Below are 20,961 nucleotides of genomic sequence, written 5' to 3'. Positions count from 1 at the left end.
GGAAGTTGTAAACAGCTAAAGTTCAGCCATACTGGAGTAATGCATTTACCAGAAAGTCATAAATATTTCTGTTGTGAAAAAGTCCCCTCATTCCTGCCTAACTATGAGTGAAGTTCTCATAAATAATTCATTTTAGATGGTGACCAAGCATGGTAGTAGTCAACTGTCATGACTCTGTGAAAAAGATACAATCTTGAGGAGGTTTCTGTCTGTGATTAAGTTTAGCTTTTGCAGTGCGTTTCATGGTCAGAGCACAGACTCTGCTGCCTCCTGAGTGAGGCCGGGAGAGCAGTGCAGGGAAACTTGTTACATTGCTTTTTTTTATCTGGCTGCTCTCATACAGACAGTTTTTGTTAGGGGTTACCTCTTGTCTCCTTTCCCAGCCTTGCGGTCGACAACAATCAAGTTCTCAAAACACCTTATTTGCTTCTGTTAATAAATTAGGTTTTAACTATGCGCTTGCCTCGGGCGCTTTACTGCAAGCCAGATTTCAGAGGCTTGGGCAACAAATTTCTTCTTGATGTATTCCTGCCCAGCAGTGCCTACTTCTCACCACGGTTGGCAGAAATCATGGCACAGGCACCACGTCCTGCAGCTTTGCATTTTTCTCCTCCAGAGCCTGTGCTCTTGGACCAGGTGCTTGTCTCTGACAAAAGACAGCATCTTCCCATTTCTGCAAAGCAAGCAAGCGATAATCCTACTGATGTGATGAAATTACTTGTGGGATTATGGGAGGGGAAGGGGTTGTATGAATGCAGCTTGCTGTGATATCATCCCTGAGATGGAGTTGTGCATGTGCCTTTTCCATTGAGGTCGTAAGTGGAGAGTGCCCTTAAAACATAAAAGCAGGTGGGGGGAAGAATCTCACTTGTTCAGGGGAAAAATATAGGTCAACAGATGCATTCACGTAGACTAGGCTAACGCTGGGTTCACGGATTGTCGCGATTTGTTTAGCACAGGCATCGGGTTGTCATGCGTGTGGACAGTGCCATTGCTGTCAATTCAGGATGTTCCTCTGATGCTGTGTGCCCACAAATGCAGATACCGGTCTTTTATCATCACCCAAGAATATTTGTTTTACCTTCCAGGTCTCACAAAGATTTTAAATGTGATCTCTTTGCAGGATGTGATCGGCGGAGCGCTGATTTCAGCTGTGCTGCTTGTGCTCTTGTATCCTGCGTGGGACATGATAGATCACTTGCTGTTAACTAATCCCTTCTGTCCACTGCTTTCCATAGTTGTGCCACTTGTCTTGTGTTACAACTACCCCAAACTAGACTATTACAGCCCTACCAGGGCAGACACCACTACTATCTTAGGAGCAGGAGCTGGAGCAACTGTGGGATTTTGGTTAAATAACCAGTATGCTGCACCAGCCTACGCCGGCAAAAATTTTCAGCTTGGATTTCCTCTGATCACCAGTAAAGTAGTGGTGGTTGTGCTAGCCAGGTTTTTCGTAGGGATCTTTGTTGTTCTACTGACACGCCAGCTCATGAAGAATGTGGTCCTTGGCATGCTGGGTTATCGGTACAAGTTTCCCATTGGTGACCTGGAAGCCCGGAGACGACTGGAAGTCGAAGTGCCGTATAAATTTATAACGTACTCCTCAGTTGGCTTCAGTGCTACCGTGATTGTGCCACTGCTGCACAAGCTGTTAGGACTGATGTGAGCGCGATGCCTTCCTTACAAAGTAATGTATGGCACCACCATTTCAGAGATGTGATAAGTCAAGCAAGGCTGGTAACTTGACCAGAAAGTGTTTTGTGCCTTTCTGCACTGGTGTGGTGGGTTGACCCTGGCTGGATGCCAGGTGTCCACCAAAGCTGCTCTATCACTCCCCTTCCTCAGCGGGACAGGGGAGAGAAAATATAACAAAAAGCTCATGGGTCGAGACAAGGACAGGGAGAGATCACTCGCCAGTTACCGTCAGGGGCAAAAGAGACTCAACTTGGGGAAATTAATCTAATTTATTACCAATCAAACCAGAGTAGGGTAATGAGAAATAAAACCAAATCTTAGAAACACCTTCCCCTTCACCCCTTCCTTCTTCCCAGGCTCAACTTCACTCCCAATTTTCTCTACCCCCCTCCCCCCAGTGATGCAGGGGGACAGGGAGTGGGGGTTACGATCAGTTCATCACATGTTGTCCCAGCTGCTTCATCCTTCTCAGGGGCAGGACTCCTCACACTCTTCCCTGCTCCAGCATGGGGTCCCTCCCACGGGAGACAGTCCTCCACGAACTTCTCCAACATGGGTCCTTCCCATGGGCTGCAGTTCTTCACAAACTGCTCCAGCGTGGGTCCTTTCCATGGTGTGCAGTCCTTCAGGAGCACACTGCTCCAGTGTGGGTCCCCCACGGGGTCACAAGTCCTGACAGAAAACCTGCTCCATGGGCTTCCCTCTCCACAGATCCGCAGGTCCTGCCAGGAGCCTGCTCCAGCGCGGGCTTCCCACGGGGTCACAGCCTCCTTCGGGCATCCCCCTGCTCCGGCGTGGGGTCCTCCCTGGGCTGCAGGTGGATATCTGCTCCACTGTGGACCTCGCTGGGCTGCAGGGGGACAGCCTGCCTCACCAGGGTCTTCCCCACGGGCTGCAGGGGAATCTCTGCTCCGGCGCCTGGAGCATCTCCTCCCCCTCCTTCTTCATGACCTTGGTGTCTGCAGGGTTGTTTCTCTCACATGTTCTCACTCCTCTCTCCGGCTGCAGTTTCTGTGTGTCCTGCAACTTTTTTGCCCTTCTTAAATCTGTTATCCCAGAGGTTCTGCCACCATTGCTGATGGGCTTGGCCTTGGCCAGCAGTCGGTCCGTCTTGGAGCTGGCTCTCATTGGCTCTGTTTGACACAGGGAAAGCTTCTAGTAGCTTCTCACAGAAGCCACCCCTGTAGACCCCTGCTACCAAAAGCTTGCTATGCAAACCTAATACAACTGGCCTAAAATACCTGATTTGGAAGAGTCATGGGAATTGCTGTACACAAATAACTTTGGGTCAGAAATCACTGACCCCACTGTGTCCCATAATTAGAGACCCCTGGCCCCGATGACTAAAGATGACAAGCACAGAGTACAAAGCCCAAATCCCTGCTGGAGCAGCAGCAGCAGCTGGTTTGCCATGGGGTCAGGGGTGTCAGGAAGCATGGCTGTGCCTGTGGAACACCAGCCCTGTGGCTCCGTGGGCTGCAAAAATGGCCTACTTGGCCATGGGGTTGCTCCTGCTGAAGCAGGACAGCAAGCCAAAGAAGGGCTTGCGTTTGGGGCATGGGGGACCAAGCAGCTGGTGGGGTGGGGGAAGAGACAACCAGCCAAGAACAAAGCACCGTCCTTGGGGCATGCAGAGCTCTGTCTGTGCCCCGCTATCCCCTGGGGACTCAGGGCGAAGGAAGAGTGGCTGAAGATGGGAAGGTGATGTGGAGGCAGAGGCTCTTCAAGTGCTGGCACCTTCGCGCTGTTGGGCTCTGGTGGAGCATCCTGCTGGCCAAGACGGCAGGTTTCTTCAGTAACAAGCGTTGGCAGAGATCAGAGATGGTCACACTTGGGTACAGCTGAGCATTTCCCTAAAGAAATCTGATAATCGTTGTACTTGTCGCTTGTCATAGTGTCTTCTGATGGCACTGCCAGACCTGGCTAGTTCTGTGTGTATGGTCTTATGCACTGCAATTCCTCAAAAAAACCCAACAAACCAAACAAAAAAGTAAAACAGAAGAAAGAAAAAATCCAACACAAAACATTTTAAGTGATATGTAACAAATTTATCCTGGATATTGATAAGAAAACCTCCACTAAAGAACCTTTGCCTACATACAACCAAGCAGAGTTGTTACCGCAATGTTGAGGCTTGTGTTCAAACTGTTTAACTCTGATTTAGCTTCCCTGTCTAGGGGATGGGACAAAGTCCTTCCTATCATGCAGGAGTGACAAGTAGTGTCCTTAAACTGCATTGTGGAAGGAGCTGAGTGGAGTCTCCCGTGACTACAACGTGTGGCGATGATAAGATGCCATCATTTTCTGGTGCTGCACAGCATTACAGTTGGTCTTCCATGCATCTTGCAATACTGTGTGTACACTCGTGAAGTAGCAGTTGAGGAGTGTTCATAGGAGGGTCGCTATAACTCAGGCTGCTTATTTTAAAAATATATATATCAGCTGTTGGACCAATGAGCTGTTGAGAAATACAGTGGTAAATGTGGTCTGCTTGGCTAGAAAAATGTAACACGCTGTGACCACGGAGCTTCAAGCATGGCCCCTGTGCATTTCCTGGCAGAATGTGCAGTGAAAGCCAGCTTTTAACCATGTATGCTTGTCTTCTTGGCTTCAAGAAAAATTAACTTGAAGAATGTAGAGGTGCTTTGCCATCAATTGACTGCTTGGATAAATATAACCAAGTTCCAAAAACATAGCTGGGAGTTTTGGCTGAGACACGGGAGGCGTGCATGTGAAAGAGCCATGCGATTTTAAAACCAGTTCGGTAGTCTCCAGAAGAAATGCAAGCAGAAACTTTAACCATTTTTAGATTTTCCCAGGCTGTGGATAAACTGTTCTAAATCAGGCTGTGTGGACTTTACATGTGCATGCAAATGGCTTCAATGAGTCAGCAGGGCACGTGCCCACTCACACATGCCCTTTGGTGAGCGCTGGATTCGGGCCACCAAAGCCACAGGGTCCAGTCCTTAGTGTCCCTCCCTCCCACCCACCACAGAAGCGCTGCCATCGGGCTTTAAAACACCTTTAAAATACCTTCTGTTAAGAGTGCTTTATGATGTACAGCTGCATGGCAGAGCTGAAGCTCTGGGGAGGTGCCACATCACAGTGGATGGGACCAAAACTGGGGAAAAAACTTGGCAGCAAGCTGAGGGTTTAAGTTGTGGGGTTGAATCAGTCCCAAGAAAGGCACGGTTTGACAGGGACATTCATGCAGTTTTACGTGTAAAATGTCTGTTCTGAATCACAGCTATTTTATGCTATGAATATTTTATGAATTATATATAAATCCTTGGATTTATGAAGTATGTGCACAGGTATTTTTATCTTTTATAGTATTCACCTGCATGTAATTCATGCAATACATTCAAACTGTATTTGATTCAAATTTTAAAATATACCTATTTTGCAAAATTTGGTGTTTCTCCATTAATTTTGTGTCCTCTATTGCTACTTGTAAATGATTGATGTAAGGGGAATGAGTTGCAGCTTAAAAAGCTTCTCAAATGCAACCACCCACCTCCCTTCCCAAGCTGGCCCGCTTGTGGCCCCTTGTTCCCTGTTCAGTCTAGCTACGAGCTTTGGCTCCTCTGGGCTCAGCAGCAACATCCTGCTTCCTTTAAAACATAAAAGAAGACTACTGATCTACTCACAACTATTTGTTATGTCCTTTGCAAATGGAAATGTGAGAGTTGCTGTGTTGTTACTGATGGTGGACACTTGGGCACCTGGAATCTCCTTCGCCTGCAATATCTACCTCTAATAGACTAAACAGTTAATTGGAAGCCAAATTTTATTTTAAATTAATATATGCAATTATAGCATGACATCCCATAAACTGCAGATTATTTGTGTTCGCTGAGGAGCCAAATGAGGTTTTGTTGTCAAGGATGTGTATTTGAAACCAGGTAGAGCCATGTCCTCCTGTCAGCATCACATCCTGCCTGGAAGCGGTGTGCCTATGGCCCCCCAAGTGCCCACAGCTGATTGGGGTGAGCCCTGATTGCTGCAGCATCTCTGGGCTGCTGGGACCAGGCAAGGCTTTCAGCTGGGCTTCATGTTGTGGCTGTGCTTGTGGGATGCTCACAGGACCGCAGCCATTCCCACGGGCCCAGGCTTGAAGAGGCAAGTCCTCTGACAAGGTAAGACGCGTCACCCGTTCTGTATTTCATTAACCTGCAGGTCCTCACTGCAAACCCATGTGTGTCTTTGTTGTCTTTGGAAATGCTCTTCACCTCTTCATCCCTGCAGTTCGGGTGTCTCTGCATCTCCAGTGTGATGGTAGAAAATGGGGTTTTGTGGCCAGTTTGCCAGTCATGTTTGGTACTCAGTAACACAAAGGCATCAGCTGGATCCTCTTGAATAGGCATGCTCGGTTTTTAGAGTAAAACGCTGCCTTTGATTTGGACAGGGTAGGAGGTAACTTCCAGGTATGGAGCACCAGCCATGGAGCCTGGGCTGTTGACTTCTCCTCAGTACTGTCCCGTACATCCTGGCCCAGCGCTACAGCTCTCCATCCCGCGGCCTTCTTCAGCTGGAGGGGTGGTGCCAAGACAATCGTTTTCTAAATTTCCTTTGTTGTGCTGTCGAGAGGGATGTAGCAGGTATCTCACCCTCAGCTTAGTTCACTCTGTCCTGCCTCGAGGCTGCCTCCTCCTGAGGTGCTCACTCTGCAAACCGCTTTCCGGGCGCGCGGTGCCAATCCAGGCTTCCGTCGCAGGGCATCTCTGTGTGCCAGTCCCCCAGCGCAGATCCAGCTGCTCTGGCAGCAGCAGAATGTTATTGCACCCCTTGGCAGGGATTAAAAACCAAACCAGCAAGCACTGAATTTGTCTGGTTTAATTTTCCAACAGTAACTTTGTCATGACCCCAGTCGCCTAATCCATCCAGATTTCTATGTAAAACTGCAAGTAAGCTTGCGCCTTGCTTTTCTGGATACAGGTGAATTAACTTAGGGGATGGAAGAAAAGAAAACGGTCTCAGTTTCAGTTTTAACCCTTTGAAGGTGTGCTGCAAGTGGAAGTTCAGAAACGTGGGTACAATGCTGAGGAGGGTGGAACTGTGGCTCAGCAGTGGGTGGGATCTTGCGCATTCACCTAAAGCGTGACCCTCGTTGGCTGCCACCGAGCTCCTGCTCCTGTCGGACGGAGCGCGTCGCTTCCCCGCTGCCTGCACGGGACCAGGCTGGCAGTCTGGCCGGCAGCGACGCCGACCTGCCGTCCCCGCTGCCGCCCTCCCTCGCGCGGGGCTCGGTTTCAAGGCCGCCGGGCGGTCAGAGGTGTCGCGTGTGCCCGAGGCCGCGATCCCCGCGGCAGCCTCCTGGCAGCACCCGTTGCTTTTGCTCGGCCTATTCCATACTCGCCTGCCAAACCCAGAATGATTTAAATTGCAAGCAAGCCCGCTACCAGCCGGGAGATGGAAACGGTCCCAAGCGTTACCTTGACATCAATGCTCTTGCGCAGCAGCGACGGTGACCCGCAAGCGCAGAGGCCTGCGGCTGGGAGCGGGAGCCGGGCTGCCTCAGGGGCACTGCTGTTTGGAAAAGCACCTTGGTGGGACCAAAGCAGAGCAAGGACAAACCCAGAAGGCAGTACTCGTGTCCAGCTGAATGGAACCCAGCAGTCACCCAGACGGCACGTTAAAATGGCCTTTGACCTCTCTGTCGCCGGCTCTCCAGCTTTTTGTGCTCCTGTTCGGATCCTGAGTGAGTGATGACCCAGTACCCACAGCCAGCAGGAGCAGGCCAAAAGTAACTCATGATTGGGGACCACTAGTGAAAAATCCAACTTCCAACTCTTCCTTAAAAAAAATCAAAGTTCAAAAGATGTTAAAAAATTGCTCAAAAGCCACCAGCATCAGCAGACAATGTTTCTTTTGCCAGAGATCACAGCTATAGCAAAGGATAAAAGCAAAATTGTAATGCTTGCAGGGGCTTTCTCTAGCATGAAGCTGTGTGTTAGACACCTTGATTATTGAGTACAGCTATGAGCAAGCTGTAAGTATCAGGTAATTGGGTTTGGGCTATGAAAGACAACGCCCTGCAATAAATACGCTAGACTTGTATGAAGTGTCCCACTCGTCGGGATTCACAGCTAATCCCAACCACAACACTACAGCAAAGCTTGAATTTCAGAGCTACAGCAGCCTTTGCAAGGCTGCTGGCACCGCATCTAGCTGTGAGAGGGGTCGGTGGCTCTGAAGAGGCTTTTTAACCTTTCTCTCGATTCTCCTCCTCTACTTTTAGCAAGTAATGCTACTTCCTGGGACAGAGCTGACGTCCCGCTTGTGGAGCACTTAGCTACCACCACATGGGCAAATGGTATGAAAAGGGAGAAGTGATCCCTAAAAGCCTCACAACACATACCACTGCAGCTCAAGCACTTAGTCCCAGCGTAATCTGGTCTTTACACTCAAAGGACAGTAAATTCACAGGAGAATTGGGACACCCAAAGAGTCAGAAAATCTTGTGTAGAGAGATATATTTAGTGCATGCAAATATGCCTGTACTCTGCTGAAATGCAAATCTGCCTTATTGTCGTCCTAAGCCCCGTGCATGACACACTAATAAACAGGGGGGTTTAATACTTACCATCTGCGTTACAGATTGCTTCCCACACTGTGAGCTTGCTTGGTTACAGTTGTGTAGGCATCGCGGAGAGATGTATCCCGTGAACGAAAGCTGGCTAATCCCTTGGGAGACTGTAAAATGTGAGCTGCAGTTTTCTCACTCTCCGTGGGCACTGGAGTCAGTCGTGCAACGTATGGCAATAGCTATATTCTCATTTCACGTCTGTCATGCAGAGATAATTAAAATCTACACTTCCATCTGAGGGGAACTGTAGGGTTTCCAGATGGGTAACTGTAGTGCATTTTTCATACTGGATTAACACTTGCACCAAAAAGCCTCGCCTGTTGCCCTCCCACCTGTTAAGATTACAGACAGGGCTACCATTGAAAAGCCATCATGGGCCCAGTGATAGGGGTCTGCACAGGCACGCGGCTCAAAACTATGAGCTTCAAAACCTCACCTTCACCATTGCATATCTCTCTTCTTGATGAGATAGTAATTGTAACACCCTTTTCCAGCATCACCCAGATGTCCACTCTTGGACAGGCCCCTCCTGGGATCAGGGGCTATCTGGCCCTAGCAATGAAAACAAGCCACAGGTATTGGCCTAATGCAAAATACTCACTATTGTTAGCCTGTAACATTAGCAATGGTTATAATATTGCAAATGAGGGATAGCAAGCTTCATTAGCAAGCCAGTAAAGAGCCTGCTTCAGTGTATTGAGCTGGCCACCCACTCAGTGGCGTTACACCAGAAAGGATGTATCTGGCATCGCCATGCTGGATGGAGCTTCTCAGTTTCCCAGACAGCAGAGGCACAATGTGCCTGGCTGTAGCATAGCTGCTGCCAGAAAGCCACCTAGAAGGAAAAACCTGACCTGTGAGAGGTTCTCATATATTGTCAGGGGCAAAACTGCAAGGAAAGTAAAACTGAATACTGCGTGGTCCCTGCTGTGCAGCTGGGGTCCAGAAAGCCACTGGTGGGGCTATGTGAATGCAGTGGGACCACACTAACTTCTGCAGACAAATATGCCAGCCTCAGTCGGACAAAGGCTTTGATATTTTTCAGCTCCTCATGCAAAAGACCACTGGCATATGCTCTTAAATGCATTTCCCCAATTTGGTTTGGAGCTTCAAAAAACACTAGGCTTACATCAACCATGAAAAAATTTAATTCCACCCCCTCCCCTTTCTGAATTTAGAATGATAAAGGATCAACAGTTATGTCTGGAGTAGGGAAGCAGATATGACACACATCTTGCTTACAAAATAGCTCTGGTTTTCATGAAGCAAGTTTATTTTCCTCCCCCAGCCATTGATGAGCACATGACAACCGTACAGAATAAAAGCTCAACTCCTTAGTTCTGCTCACATTCACTCAACATTTGCTCTAATCAATTATCTTATTTCATGCAATAAGAAAAGAATGAGATTCCTGTTATGCAGCCATAATCAGTTACAGGATGAAGCTGTGTCTGTGGAACATTTCTGATTTTGAAAACTAATCATGTGCTCTGCCATTACATTTCTCTTGTAAAACACTGGGCTTTTACCCAACTTGTTTCTCCTCCCTGACCCCTTTAAAAATATTGAGTGCACGGTCTAGTCCGAGATGCCACATTCTTACCCCACATAAGCTAGCCAAATTGCACTGTAAGGAACATATTTACCCAGGGAGCCAGGCTCTGTTTTTCTAGTTTATTGGAACATAAAAGCATAAGCGGATGTCCCCCGCAGAGGAAGACAAAAGAGCAGAGGGTGCTGCGTGTCACAGTGGACGGCTGTAGGAGGATAAAAGTCCCATCTTCACACGAAGGGCTCAATATTGATCTCTAGGGCAGAGCATGGCATGGTGAGCTCAAACTTGGTGATAACATCGGGGTGTAGGACTCCAAGTTTCCCAATGCTTTGACCTTTGGCAAAGATCTCAGCGCAGCGACCAGGAAAGAAAGCAGAGCCTGTAAAGAAAGTGAGAGAAAAATCAATATTTCTCTGGGCCAAAGAAGTCAATAGGCATTTCATATGGGGAACAAAGCTATCAGTATTAAACCACTCTCTGTGCTGAGATGCTAAGAAGGGGCTCTCACTTTCTTGCATTAACAGTTGTCATGATTGATAATAGAATGAGGAAATGCTTTTAGTTAAAAATAAAATGTGTAGCTCAAAGCGTGGGCATTTTTCACACTCCAGTTGTTTTGACTAAGTTACTCCCATAATAGAAGTTAGCACAGTTAAGTCGACCCAGAGGGCTACCGAAATGAACTTTTGCAGGCTTTAGGCTATTTAACACCTGAATGTTTCCCACCTTACTCTGTTTAAGGAAATAAAGCTTGCTGTCATCTATGGGATAAGTAGGCATGTCATGCTTGATTACATGTCATGTAATTAGAAACAACCTACATTCCTCATCTGGAGACGGGCTTTTAAGCAGTTTCATATACACTGTAAAACTGTGGAACAATGAACAACTTGAAGATTATCTTCCTCTTACCTCAAGCCAAGCCCCAAGTTTTAAATGTTATCTGGGTGTTTAAAGTAAAAACAAAGAAAAACCCAAAGTAGTTGAATTGTCAATGAAGAATTTGGAGGAGCTGTGCAGACTTTTTCATGGAAAGCCTTTCCTACCTGGGAATTTATCTATGCATGGTGGCTATACCAGCAATATCTTCAAGCTTGTCTGTAGCAGCTACGCTTGCATTGTTTTTTTGTCTCTGTCCTGAGGTGAGTGGCATTTTGACCAGATAGCCCTTCAAAAGACAAAACCAAGTGAAACCAGCAAGGTGCTCCTTCTGAAGCCACCTCTAGCAAGTGTGTGGAAGCAAGGCACAGTGCGCAGGACCTCCAGTGAGTAGTGCTGCAGATGATGCTGTGAACTCAAAGGAGGAAAGGGCAGAGGATGAAACAAGGCCACTGAATCCTACAGATCCTCCTGTAGAAGGCTGCCTCCACCATGTTTTTAATGTTACTGCCCTGGCAGAGAAGGGCCCTTTACTAGATTTCCACTCAGAAGTTAAACAGGTCAGCAGGGACAGCATCAGGGACCAGTCAGCTTCCTTGCCCTCACTCCTTGCTCTGCATCTTTATCTCAATAGGCTAAAATCCAAGAAAGCATCTTCTACAAGAAGAGCTGGTTATTGGATATGCATGGGGTTGCATCAGCGCAGATGAGAAACATCCCTGCTCTACTTGCTTCTGCGCCAGTTTGAAGACAACAGCTGAAGAGCTGCTTCCAGTCCTGTTCCCTGCCTGCTCCCAACCATGGCACTCAGCCCTTCAGCATCCTCTGCATCCTGCAAAAGGATTGCAAGAATTTCCTAATGGCAACTTACTCTCTGGTTGCTCCAAATGCTATTTAAGTTTCAGGATCAGCCCAGAACATTTTACTGCATTTACAAAGAGCTATTTAAAAAAGGCAATATGCAGCCAAATTAACCTCAAACCTCAGGAATATTTTCATGACACTCTGATCACTAGTGGTCAGGCCCAGAGATATATTCTTTGTTAGCTCCCCAATGGAAATAGTTCATTGAAGAAGTGTCCCCTATGAGGTTTGTAGTTATAATTTGCAGCTACAAGAATAAGAACAGCAATTAGGTCTTTTTCTTGTCTAACATGCTGCAAGTGCAAATTAACTTAAATGTGTACTTCAATTTTGGCTGCCTTGTGAAATCTGATGGCAGTAGTAAATGATCACAGTAACATTACCTAAAGGCTGTTTTAAAAAATGTTCAGAACCAGTATCTTTTAAATCATCTGGTTCCAGTCTTAGCTACCAGCACAAATCAACAACTTTTACACTGGATGTACAAAAGTGAAATTATCTAGCCCCTGGATGTTACTGGCATATGACTAGCCAAACAGACACTTGCCACTGCTAAGCTGCACTATTCAAAACAAGTGTTAAAATAAAACTTGACAGAACAAATTTAGAAAAGAAACAAATGCCACACATACAGATCACTCTGCAGATTGTGGGTGAAAACATAACCTAAAAATAAAGTACCCTTGTAGTTAGTGGCAAAGGCTTTCCTCTTTGTGAATAAAGCTGGTATTGTACCAAAGATGTGAGCAGCACACAGTGATGTTCTTTTAGAAACTTGACTGTAAGCTTCAACCGGCACAAGAGCAAGAACCAAGCAGAAGTTAATAACGTTGGCATAGTACCCCACTATAAAACTATAGGAAAAAAGAGCTTTGACAATATGGTTAGTTAAAAAACTGTGAGTCTGACTTGTCTGTTCTTCTGAGCTGCCCTGTGTGTAGCCTTGGGAAAGTTACTTTATCTTCTTGCACATCTAGACCCAATTATATGATGAGACTTAACTGTTTCTAAACTTCTTGCAGACATCTGGATGGGGGTCTAAAACAATACTGCACACAGTCAGTCTATCAAAGTCAATTTCAAAGATCTGTGCCGTTTCCCATTGTGTGAAACAATTTTATGTTTTCAGGTGCAAGAAATGCTCTGCTATCCGGGCATCACCAATTGTCAGTCTGTCAGTCAGAAGTTAGGCAGAAGGTGGACAGGCAGTGGGGGTGACTTGAAGCCTTACCCGACCCTCACATCCACCACTAGTGACTTTCCCTAGAAGGTTAACTTCAGTACAAGTTCTCTTGCATTTAACTAAATCAAATGCATTTGTGATAAACTTTGAAAACTGATGGCAATTCATGACATTATATTAGAAACTATGAAATGGCTTAATGATTATGGCATAAAGTGAAGAGTTATGTTAGCTAGAATCTTAACACCAATAAAATGTATCCCTTCTTACCATGAGCTTACAGCACAGCTTCACAACACAAGTGAACTGAATCAGTGAATCACCACCACCAAAAGGGAGGTGGTGGCTCTTCACCTGGAGAGGGGAAGAGAGCGGGACAAGCTGTTGATTTGGCTGCAACCTGTACAATGAAACTATACGCTCAGTGTGGCTCTGAATACGCTGTTCTAGGCTATGGGTTAGGCATTCAGCCATATATACCATCTCATATGCAGCAATTGATGCTGGACCGTGATACTACGTTTCTTTGTGCTTCCTTGCAGTGAAGAGGTAAATATATAATTAATATTAAGGGGGAACATTTAGCTCCCCAAAGTGCAGGAAGCAGGACCTTCAAATCATCCCTCCATTTCTAGTTTAGCCAACCCTGCAATGTTGGTTACTTCACAGTGCAGTGACTAGTGTGCCCGGTGCTTTGCAGACATGGCACTTGCAGGGTATAATTCTGTGACTGGAAGAGATCAGACAATAAGCAAATAAAAATGAAAGAACATGTTAAAAGCTTTAGGGTCCCCATCTGTCCAGCTAATACTTCACTCTTGCACCAAAGAAACATGAGCTGAGGAATAGGTTTACAGAGAGTTTAGGAACTCCTGTTAATAATGAAACTATTATTATGATAACTGGCTGCACTACAGAATGCTTCAAAGTATATTCCTGCCTGCCAAAAGGGCCTCCAGACTGCATCTCACATGGTAAGGGAACAAGGTTGGCTCACACCTGAGATGGGGTGCTGTTGGTCCATATATGTCTGCAAGGGCACCAGAATTTGGAGCAAATGTAAATTTCAGATAAAAAAATTCAGACATTGAAAGGGAAGTACATAAAGAAAGAAAAAAATCAAAAGAAACGTGAAAAATCTGAGCAGAAAGGGGGGAAAAGAGAAACAAGCATTTTGCAGTGGCAGGCAGTGCTTTGCCTGAGGGAGCAACCAAGACTAGGAAAGGAGATCTGAGCTAGCAGAACCTCGCTGTGCTGCGGACAAGTCATGGGTTGTGGGAGGACCAAAGCAACCCACAGGTTGCAGGACAGCAAACCAGAGGATTCATCCAAATAACCAGGAAACAAAGGTAAGGATTTTTTTCCCCCCAATTTGTGTGTTTCTTGTATTATCAAGTAAATAGCAATGGTGGTTTAGATTTGTCCTGGTTTCAGCTGGGATAGAGTTAACTGTCTTCCTAGTAGCTGGTACAGTGCTATGTTTTGAGTTCAGTATGTGAAGAATGCTGATAACACTGATGTTTTCAGTTGTTGCTCAGTAGTGTTTAGACTATAGTCAAGGATTTTTCAGCTTCTCATGCCCAGCCAGGGCACCTGACCCAAACTGGCCAACAGTGTATTCCATACCATGGGACGTCCCATCTAGTTTAGGAACTGGGAAGGGGGGGGCAGGGATTTCGCCGCTCGGGGACTGGCTGGGTGTCGGTCGGCGGGTGGTGAGCAATTGCCCTGTGCATCATTTGTACATTTCAATCCTTTTATTACTACTGCTGTCATTTTATTAGTGTTATCATTATCATTACTAGTTTCTTCTGTTCTATTAAACCGTTCTTATCTCAACCCAGGAGTTTTACTTCTTTTCCTGATTTTCTCCCCCATCCCACTGGATGGGGGGGGAGTGAGTGAGCGGCTGCGTGGTGTTTAGTTGCTGGCTGGGGTTAAACCACGACAAGATTTCTAGCAAAGCTTCTGTTATGGACTGGACTATCATGTCAACTCTTGAAGTATAAAACTTCAGAGTGAGAGTCAAGGCTGTATGAACGACATGTGCTTATGCTACTTGCACATACGGGGAATCAGCAAAAAATGCACGCACTGTTATCTCGTTTGAATAAATCACACCGTAAGCTGAAGCCCAGTGCTCTTAAGCTTCAATAAAGTTTTGATGCCAAAAGGAGTCCAAAGGGCGCCTTCCCAGAAAAATTAGCAGCTGTGACCTGCAGCTTTTGAGCAGGAGTTCAAAGTTGACAATTGAGTTTGTCTTATCTGTGTATGTAATATCATCAAGAATGGTATGGGTGTGAAGAGCATGATCTTCCTGAAGAAAGCTTTTACTTGTCAAGCAGTTACCAGGGCACACCTGGAGGCACCATTATCAGTAGGTGTGCTAGGAAGGGACTGCATTTGCTGCTGGTGCAATTATACTGGAAGGCTGCGCTTGTAGGTCTGGTTGGTTGTACCATCAAGTATATCGAGAACCAAAATTAATTTAAAAATTGTAGTTTACTATACTATCCATTTTAAGGATAACAGATTTATCACTCCTGATATAGTTAATCCTTTCTGCTCTGCGCACAAATAGTATTTCATAAACTTCACCTTGAAATCCAGTCAGAGATTGTATTGTCCTTGCTGATAGAGACATATACAATGCCAGAGGAAGCCAGAAGGTCTAGCAATGGAAATCCACCTCTTAATATGTCAACATTATAATTGGTAGTTACGAGAAGGGGTGGGGTGAAATACAATATGCGTTCCTAAAGAAGAGATGCCAAAGCCAGCCATGTCTTATGCTGACATACTACACGCAAGAGAAAGACAAAAGCTGCTTCTCATGGCTGCAAGTAAGAATTTAATTTCCAATGTTCAGTGATGTAGAAATAATACCTTTAATTAAAGCTTCTGTAGCATGTCCTCAAAATCTGTAATTGCCTCTCTGTATTCAGGCAACAGGGCCACTTCGATTGCTTTGGGGTAATTCTTTGGCCAATAATCCAATAGAGCATGTAGTCTTTAGCACATTTTCTGGCTAATTGACCCTCAAAGAGCTCTGAGTTCCCTGCACTCTTTGTTGTCAAACACCTTGCACAGTTTCTTTTCTCTACCTTACTCTCCCTCCTTTTCAAAAAGAAATAGATTAAAGTAGTATTATAGGCCTACAGTTGCACTAAGCCTTCAAACCTGCTCGTTTGTTCCTATAATTTGAAGAAGCATCGGAAGCTGAAGCTTAAGAAGGTAATAGAGCAGAGCTTATCCGGCCTCCGAAGTCTTTCATCTTAATTCTCCATCCCCTTAGTCACTCCAGCTGCCCTTTCACTACCTCATCCTGACTCACCTGGTGAAGTATTTTACCTGTGCTACACTGGACGGAATTTAGTTTTGTGAAGCTAGATGTTGCTTTCCCTTTAAGGATCAGGTTCTTCAAATTTTTGACTAATTCCTTCTTTTGGCAGATAATGCTTAAATGCAAAGTCACAGGACACTATCAGACCAGTCAGTATTTTAAAAGGCAGCTACGTTTTCTTGCCCATGTACACAGTGCAGTCAGGCTCCCAGAACCTTATGCAAAGCAACAGCGACCTCAAAATCATATCGTGTCATGGGATGATATACCTTCAGCTAATTTTTAAAATCACAGACATTCCAAATCTTGGGTGATTTCTGGAACATACTGAGAGACCAATTGCTCTTAAGTTGCATACTGTCAGCAGTTCTTCCCCCATATACTCTCATGCCCAGAAAAAACATACTTTGGGATTAGTGGGATATTTATTAACTTTAGTTTCCTGGTTTTTAAGTCCTGACTAAAGCTGTGCCAGAACAATCTCCACTCCCCAGATCACACCTAACTGTAATGACATGTCAGGAACTTCAAATGAGTACAGTCAAGCTTAAGGCAAGCACCTTAGATTTATTCCCGCCCCCAAGAAAATAATTAATGCTTGAAAAGATGACAGAAGAAATATCTGTATGATATGAATGAATATGTCCTCCATCTAAAGGACATCTTTCATTCTGATTTTTTCCTATGTTTTTTCAAAAGCCTCCACGTAGAGGGCATAGCAGAAGAGGGTAAAGGGACGATCAGTTATTTACCTGGACTGGTACACTGGATATCCAAAAATAGAGTTGAATATTAGAGTCCTTGTGCAGACAGGGAGGCTAGGGAATATGGAGAATCATCCACAAATTTGCAGTGGTCAGTCAGTCATCTTCTCATGTTACAACTAAGTCAATGGGTGCATTTTTATTAATTTGTATCTTAGGGAGGGTGTGAGAAAAACTAGTTCTATCTCATAAGAGCCCTTATATAAAACTCTACAACTGAATATATTCTATTCTGTATTTGCCTATATTTAAGACTATTTAGGGATCACTGATATTGTTTACAAATACAAACCTACAATACACTGTAAGCAGTGTGGAAATAATCATAATACTGCTTGGGTCCAGAGTCAACTGTTGTTAGTCATGTTAAAGTGTGTTGCAGTGATGAACTGGGGACTGGTGTAGCTAGCAATCTCTTTCCTTCATTTGCCTTGAGAACAGAGACTGACACAGACTTTTAGGCTAGATTTATTTTTCATTCTTGCTAAAGAGCATCCCAGGACCTTTAACAGAGGTGTTTCGTGTTGCTGGATGTCAGGAAGTGGTTCAGGAATGTAATAGGTTTGGTGCTCCTCTTTATCCACCTGTGTTATTCTCAGGATTACAGCAGTGTCAGACACTTAGGATTATTTGGGTAAAACCACTGTGTTCCTGCCTTTCCTAATGGAATGTAATATTTGGGTGGCTGCTGAGGCTAGGGAAAGCAGACATTTTGGGTCACCAATCTGGGTAACAGGATTTCAGGTTTTTCAGTGCTGGAGTACCAGGGTAGCTGCTTAAATGTGTACAGAAAAACACAGGAAAGTAGGAAACCTAGAAAAAAATTCTATCAAATTCTGTGTTTTTTTCTAGAAATCAGTATTTGTGTATAAAGCTCAATAAATTTGCATTTGTGTGGCAGTTGTGAGAAACAGCAATTCTACACTGGAGTTCAGCTCTACTGTAGAGTTACCATTACATAGCTAATCTTTGCTTTTTAGGCCAGTTTTATCTGATTTATCCAGATTTATCTGAAACGTTATACTTTGACCTGTCTAAAAGTCACAAACCTAAGCTGATATTGTGTCACAGCTATTTATAAAACTAGAAAATTCCTAATCCCAAATAAAGAGCTTTTTTCTTTTATGACGTCTTGCTATTTCACTTGAGTTAGAGAACACAAAGCTTTGAATATTAAAAAACTTAATTTTTTCCTGTTCCATGACTGTTTTTATCCGTCTTTAAATATCTAAAGGAATAATTCATCCTTGCAAACATCAGAATCTGTCAGAAACTAGGAAACAATAAACCATATTCTTTATGGTAGGGGGTATAACATTTTCTATATATGCACAGTAAGGCAGCAGATTTTAGCTTTTAGGCTCTGCTTTCATACAAGAATTAGAGAATAACAAAAACCAGCACTAAGTCAGTCTGCAAGTCTACTTTAGTATGTCATATTTGGTTTGCATGTTGTTTATTCACTTCATGTCTTAGACCAAGCCATCCTCCCCTCCCAATGACTTGACATTACTTGCTGAGATAAATAACAGCCACCTGATGTTATGCTTTCACAGCTACCACATTTCATGCCTTTCAGAAAATGACTTGACAAACTAGCATGGAGTAATATATAATTAAATGATGAATCTTAGCAGTCACTGGAACTGTTAATCACTTAGTTTTAGCAACTAAGATTTCTGTTGCACACCAACGCCTTGTGCCTAAAGCACATGGCTGCACCATGAGGAACAGAAACGCTTCAACTGGCCGAGTGTGAGCCAGCCCATGACCAGAAGCAATACTGGGTCTCCAACAAATATGGCTATTCTGTTCCTGGACCTAAACAAGGAAGGTCTGTGCCCAGCACATGTACTGGATTGAGTCTGCACTAGCTCAGCATTTCTTTGCTTATCTACTGTTTTCTAATACCACAAGCAAAGGTAAAGTCTATTCCTCCACCATGGGCAACAGAAATATTAATCTTGGGATCCTCCTGCATTCACGTTGATCTAAAAGTTTGAGCCAAAATCTTACAAATTCCCATTTAAAATTTTATTGCATAAATAAATGTTAGAAGATGTATGCAAGATTAAATTTGAAGCACTGCCCCTCGGCCTCCGTATCACAGTTCAAAAGTCAGACCAGATCAGAGAACTGCTTAACTACAAGCTATAAATTTGACAGGACCACAATTGCTAGCATTAATATTGTAGTGAAAATGAAGGCATGCAGACACTTAGTTGGCCTCTAGGCATAGCAGGCTGGGCAGGAGGTGAAAACAGAATCAAAGGATGAAGCTGTGGCACTGGTCAAGTGTAGCACTTCACCAGAGAAGCTGGTGCAACCAGACCTGCACCCTGACCATCACCACTTACTTAGATCACTGCCCCTGTTCACCGAGAAAGGAGATGTGCAATTTGCTGCTATTTGTGCTACTGGCTTGGATTAATCATTTCTTTTCTAGAGAAGGCTTTGCAAAATTGAAAATATAGTTTATGATTAAGAAATAATTTTCTATTTCAAAATGTAAGGAGACAGACAGAAAAAATAGAAATTAGCTAGTTCTATATTATATAATGTAAACTGTGCCAGATGTTTAAAACTTGATGCAAGGAAGACTCTTATCTGTTAAACTTGTTATGATGTATGATTAAAAAAATAGTTGTCTTCGTGGGGGTGGGGGCAGAGTGGGGGGAAGAATTAAACTCTGAAGAGGCCTCCCCATTCAAGGAACAGCAGAAAAGCAAAGACTTAATGTCAGGAAGAAACTAACACCTTGAGCTCAGGAACACAAATGCCAATGATTTAGACGGTTCTGGGAGTTGACAAAAACTGGTAGAAAATAAAAAGTCTAACTGTCGGGAGAAATGCTACTACTTCTGGGAGCATCCCTAATCTGTCAGAATAAAATGCAATGGGAAGAAAAACATTGTAATCTTTGTTAGTTAGTGCTTGTAAAAAGAGGAAGGTAAGAGAAGATAGCTTGTGTCTCTTTACAAGTTGACTTGACAGCCCTCCCCAGAATATTTTTGCAGTTACCATAGATTTTTTTCTTCCCATTATTACACTACAGGAAACATACTTCTAAATGAGTCAATTCAAAGGAGTTTCTCTTCTGAAATAATCTTCTGAATTTGAGAAACAAATATTTCCTTTGTTCTCTTATTGAACTCATTTCATATGTGGGGGAAAAGTGTGTCAAACGTCATTTGGTAATGAAAGTTTAAAATACAAAGAAGTCTAAATCCATCAAACCTTTTATTAACCCATGCTGTGCTAAAATAATGTACTTTTCCTCTAACTGATACACCTTTTCTGAGGATAAGGGTTGTGCAAGCAGATTATACTTGAAGGGTATCAGAAACGAACGTTCAAAAACTTTCAGAAGAGAGCTGAAATGACCATAGGAATGGAAAAAGCCCTCCTCAAACTCACTTCTGATAGCCTCTTTTTTTCATAATAAAAATCAATTGTCTAACACAAAGCTAATAAAATGAGACTTATTTCCAGAACCAAACTATGGGTTTTGCCACAGACTCTTTGTGTGCCTGCCCTAACTGCATCACTTGCAACAGCAAGAGACCTCCAAGATGTCTAGTGCATGCATGATGTCAAATTTTGATAAACCAGGTTTACCTGGAGAAACTCCAAACACTGTAGACTCCCACTTTGGCTAATTAAATAACATAAGCAACTGTCCGGGTTCATATCTTTGCCAGGTACCTCCTTGGGTCTTAATCCAGTTACAACCAAATTTGAGGCATCAGCACTACTGTGGGAAGATACTTTATAAGACAGAATTAAACTTGGCCTAAGTTTGTAGGGATTCAGTTCCCATAAATCTGAAAGCCTGTATTTACAGGAATGAAATAAAGAGCAGAGATAATAGACAATTAAAGGGACATTAAGTGAGCAGCCACACCCACTTTATTAGATAATTTAATTTTGAGTTGTTAGAACTGTAGTTCTTCACGTAACTAAGCTCCCTTGATGCTGCAGGAAAAATTGCTCAAGAGAAAAGGATGAGAAATTAATTTGAAATTCATTAGATCTCAAAATAGTGGCCAACACTGGAAAAGCCACAAGAACTAGTGACAAACATCC

The 20,961-nt window shown here is 44.1% G+C and overlaps 2 protein-coding genes across 2 annotated transcripts in view; one reads left to right on the top strand and one right to left on the bottom strand.

Annotated features, from left to right (window-relative positions):
* The window catches only part of SGPP2 (sphingosine-1-phosphate phosphatase 2), a 41,364-nt gene extending 36,279 nt beyond the window's left edge, over window positions 1–5,085 (top strand). Inside the window, exon 5 of the mRNA XM_075031869.1 lies at window positions 1,124–5,085. Coding sequence (XP_074887970.1) covers window positions 1,124–1,669 — 546 coding nt within the window. The 3' untranslated portion in view covers window positions 1,670–5,085. The remainder of the gene's footprint in view (window positions 1–1,123) is intronic.
* Window positions 5,086–9,537: 4,452 nt separating this feature from the next.
* FARSB (phenylalanyl-tRNA synthetase subunit beta) overlaps window positions 9,538–20,961 on the bottom strand; it is a 42,035-nt gene continuing 30,611 nt past the window's right edge. The window contains exon 17 of the mRNA XM_075031864.1: window positions 9,538–10,221. Within this exon, the coding sequence (XP_074887965.1) occupies window positions 10,070–10,221 (152 nt within the window). The 3' untranslated portion in view covers window positions 9,538–10,069. The remainder of the gene's footprint in view (window positions 10,222–20,961) is intronic.

The sequence above is a fragment of the Buteo buteo genome, chromosome 7, assembly GCF_964188355.1.
Source record: "Buteo buteo chromosome 7, bButBut1.hap1.1, whole genome shotgun sequence".
NCBI lineage: Eukaryota > Metazoa > Chordata > Aves > Accipitriformes > Accipitridae > Buteo > Buteo buteo.
The sequence above is the reverse complement of the archived record's forward strand: the minus strand, read 5'-3'. Positions and strand labels throughout refer to the sequence as shown.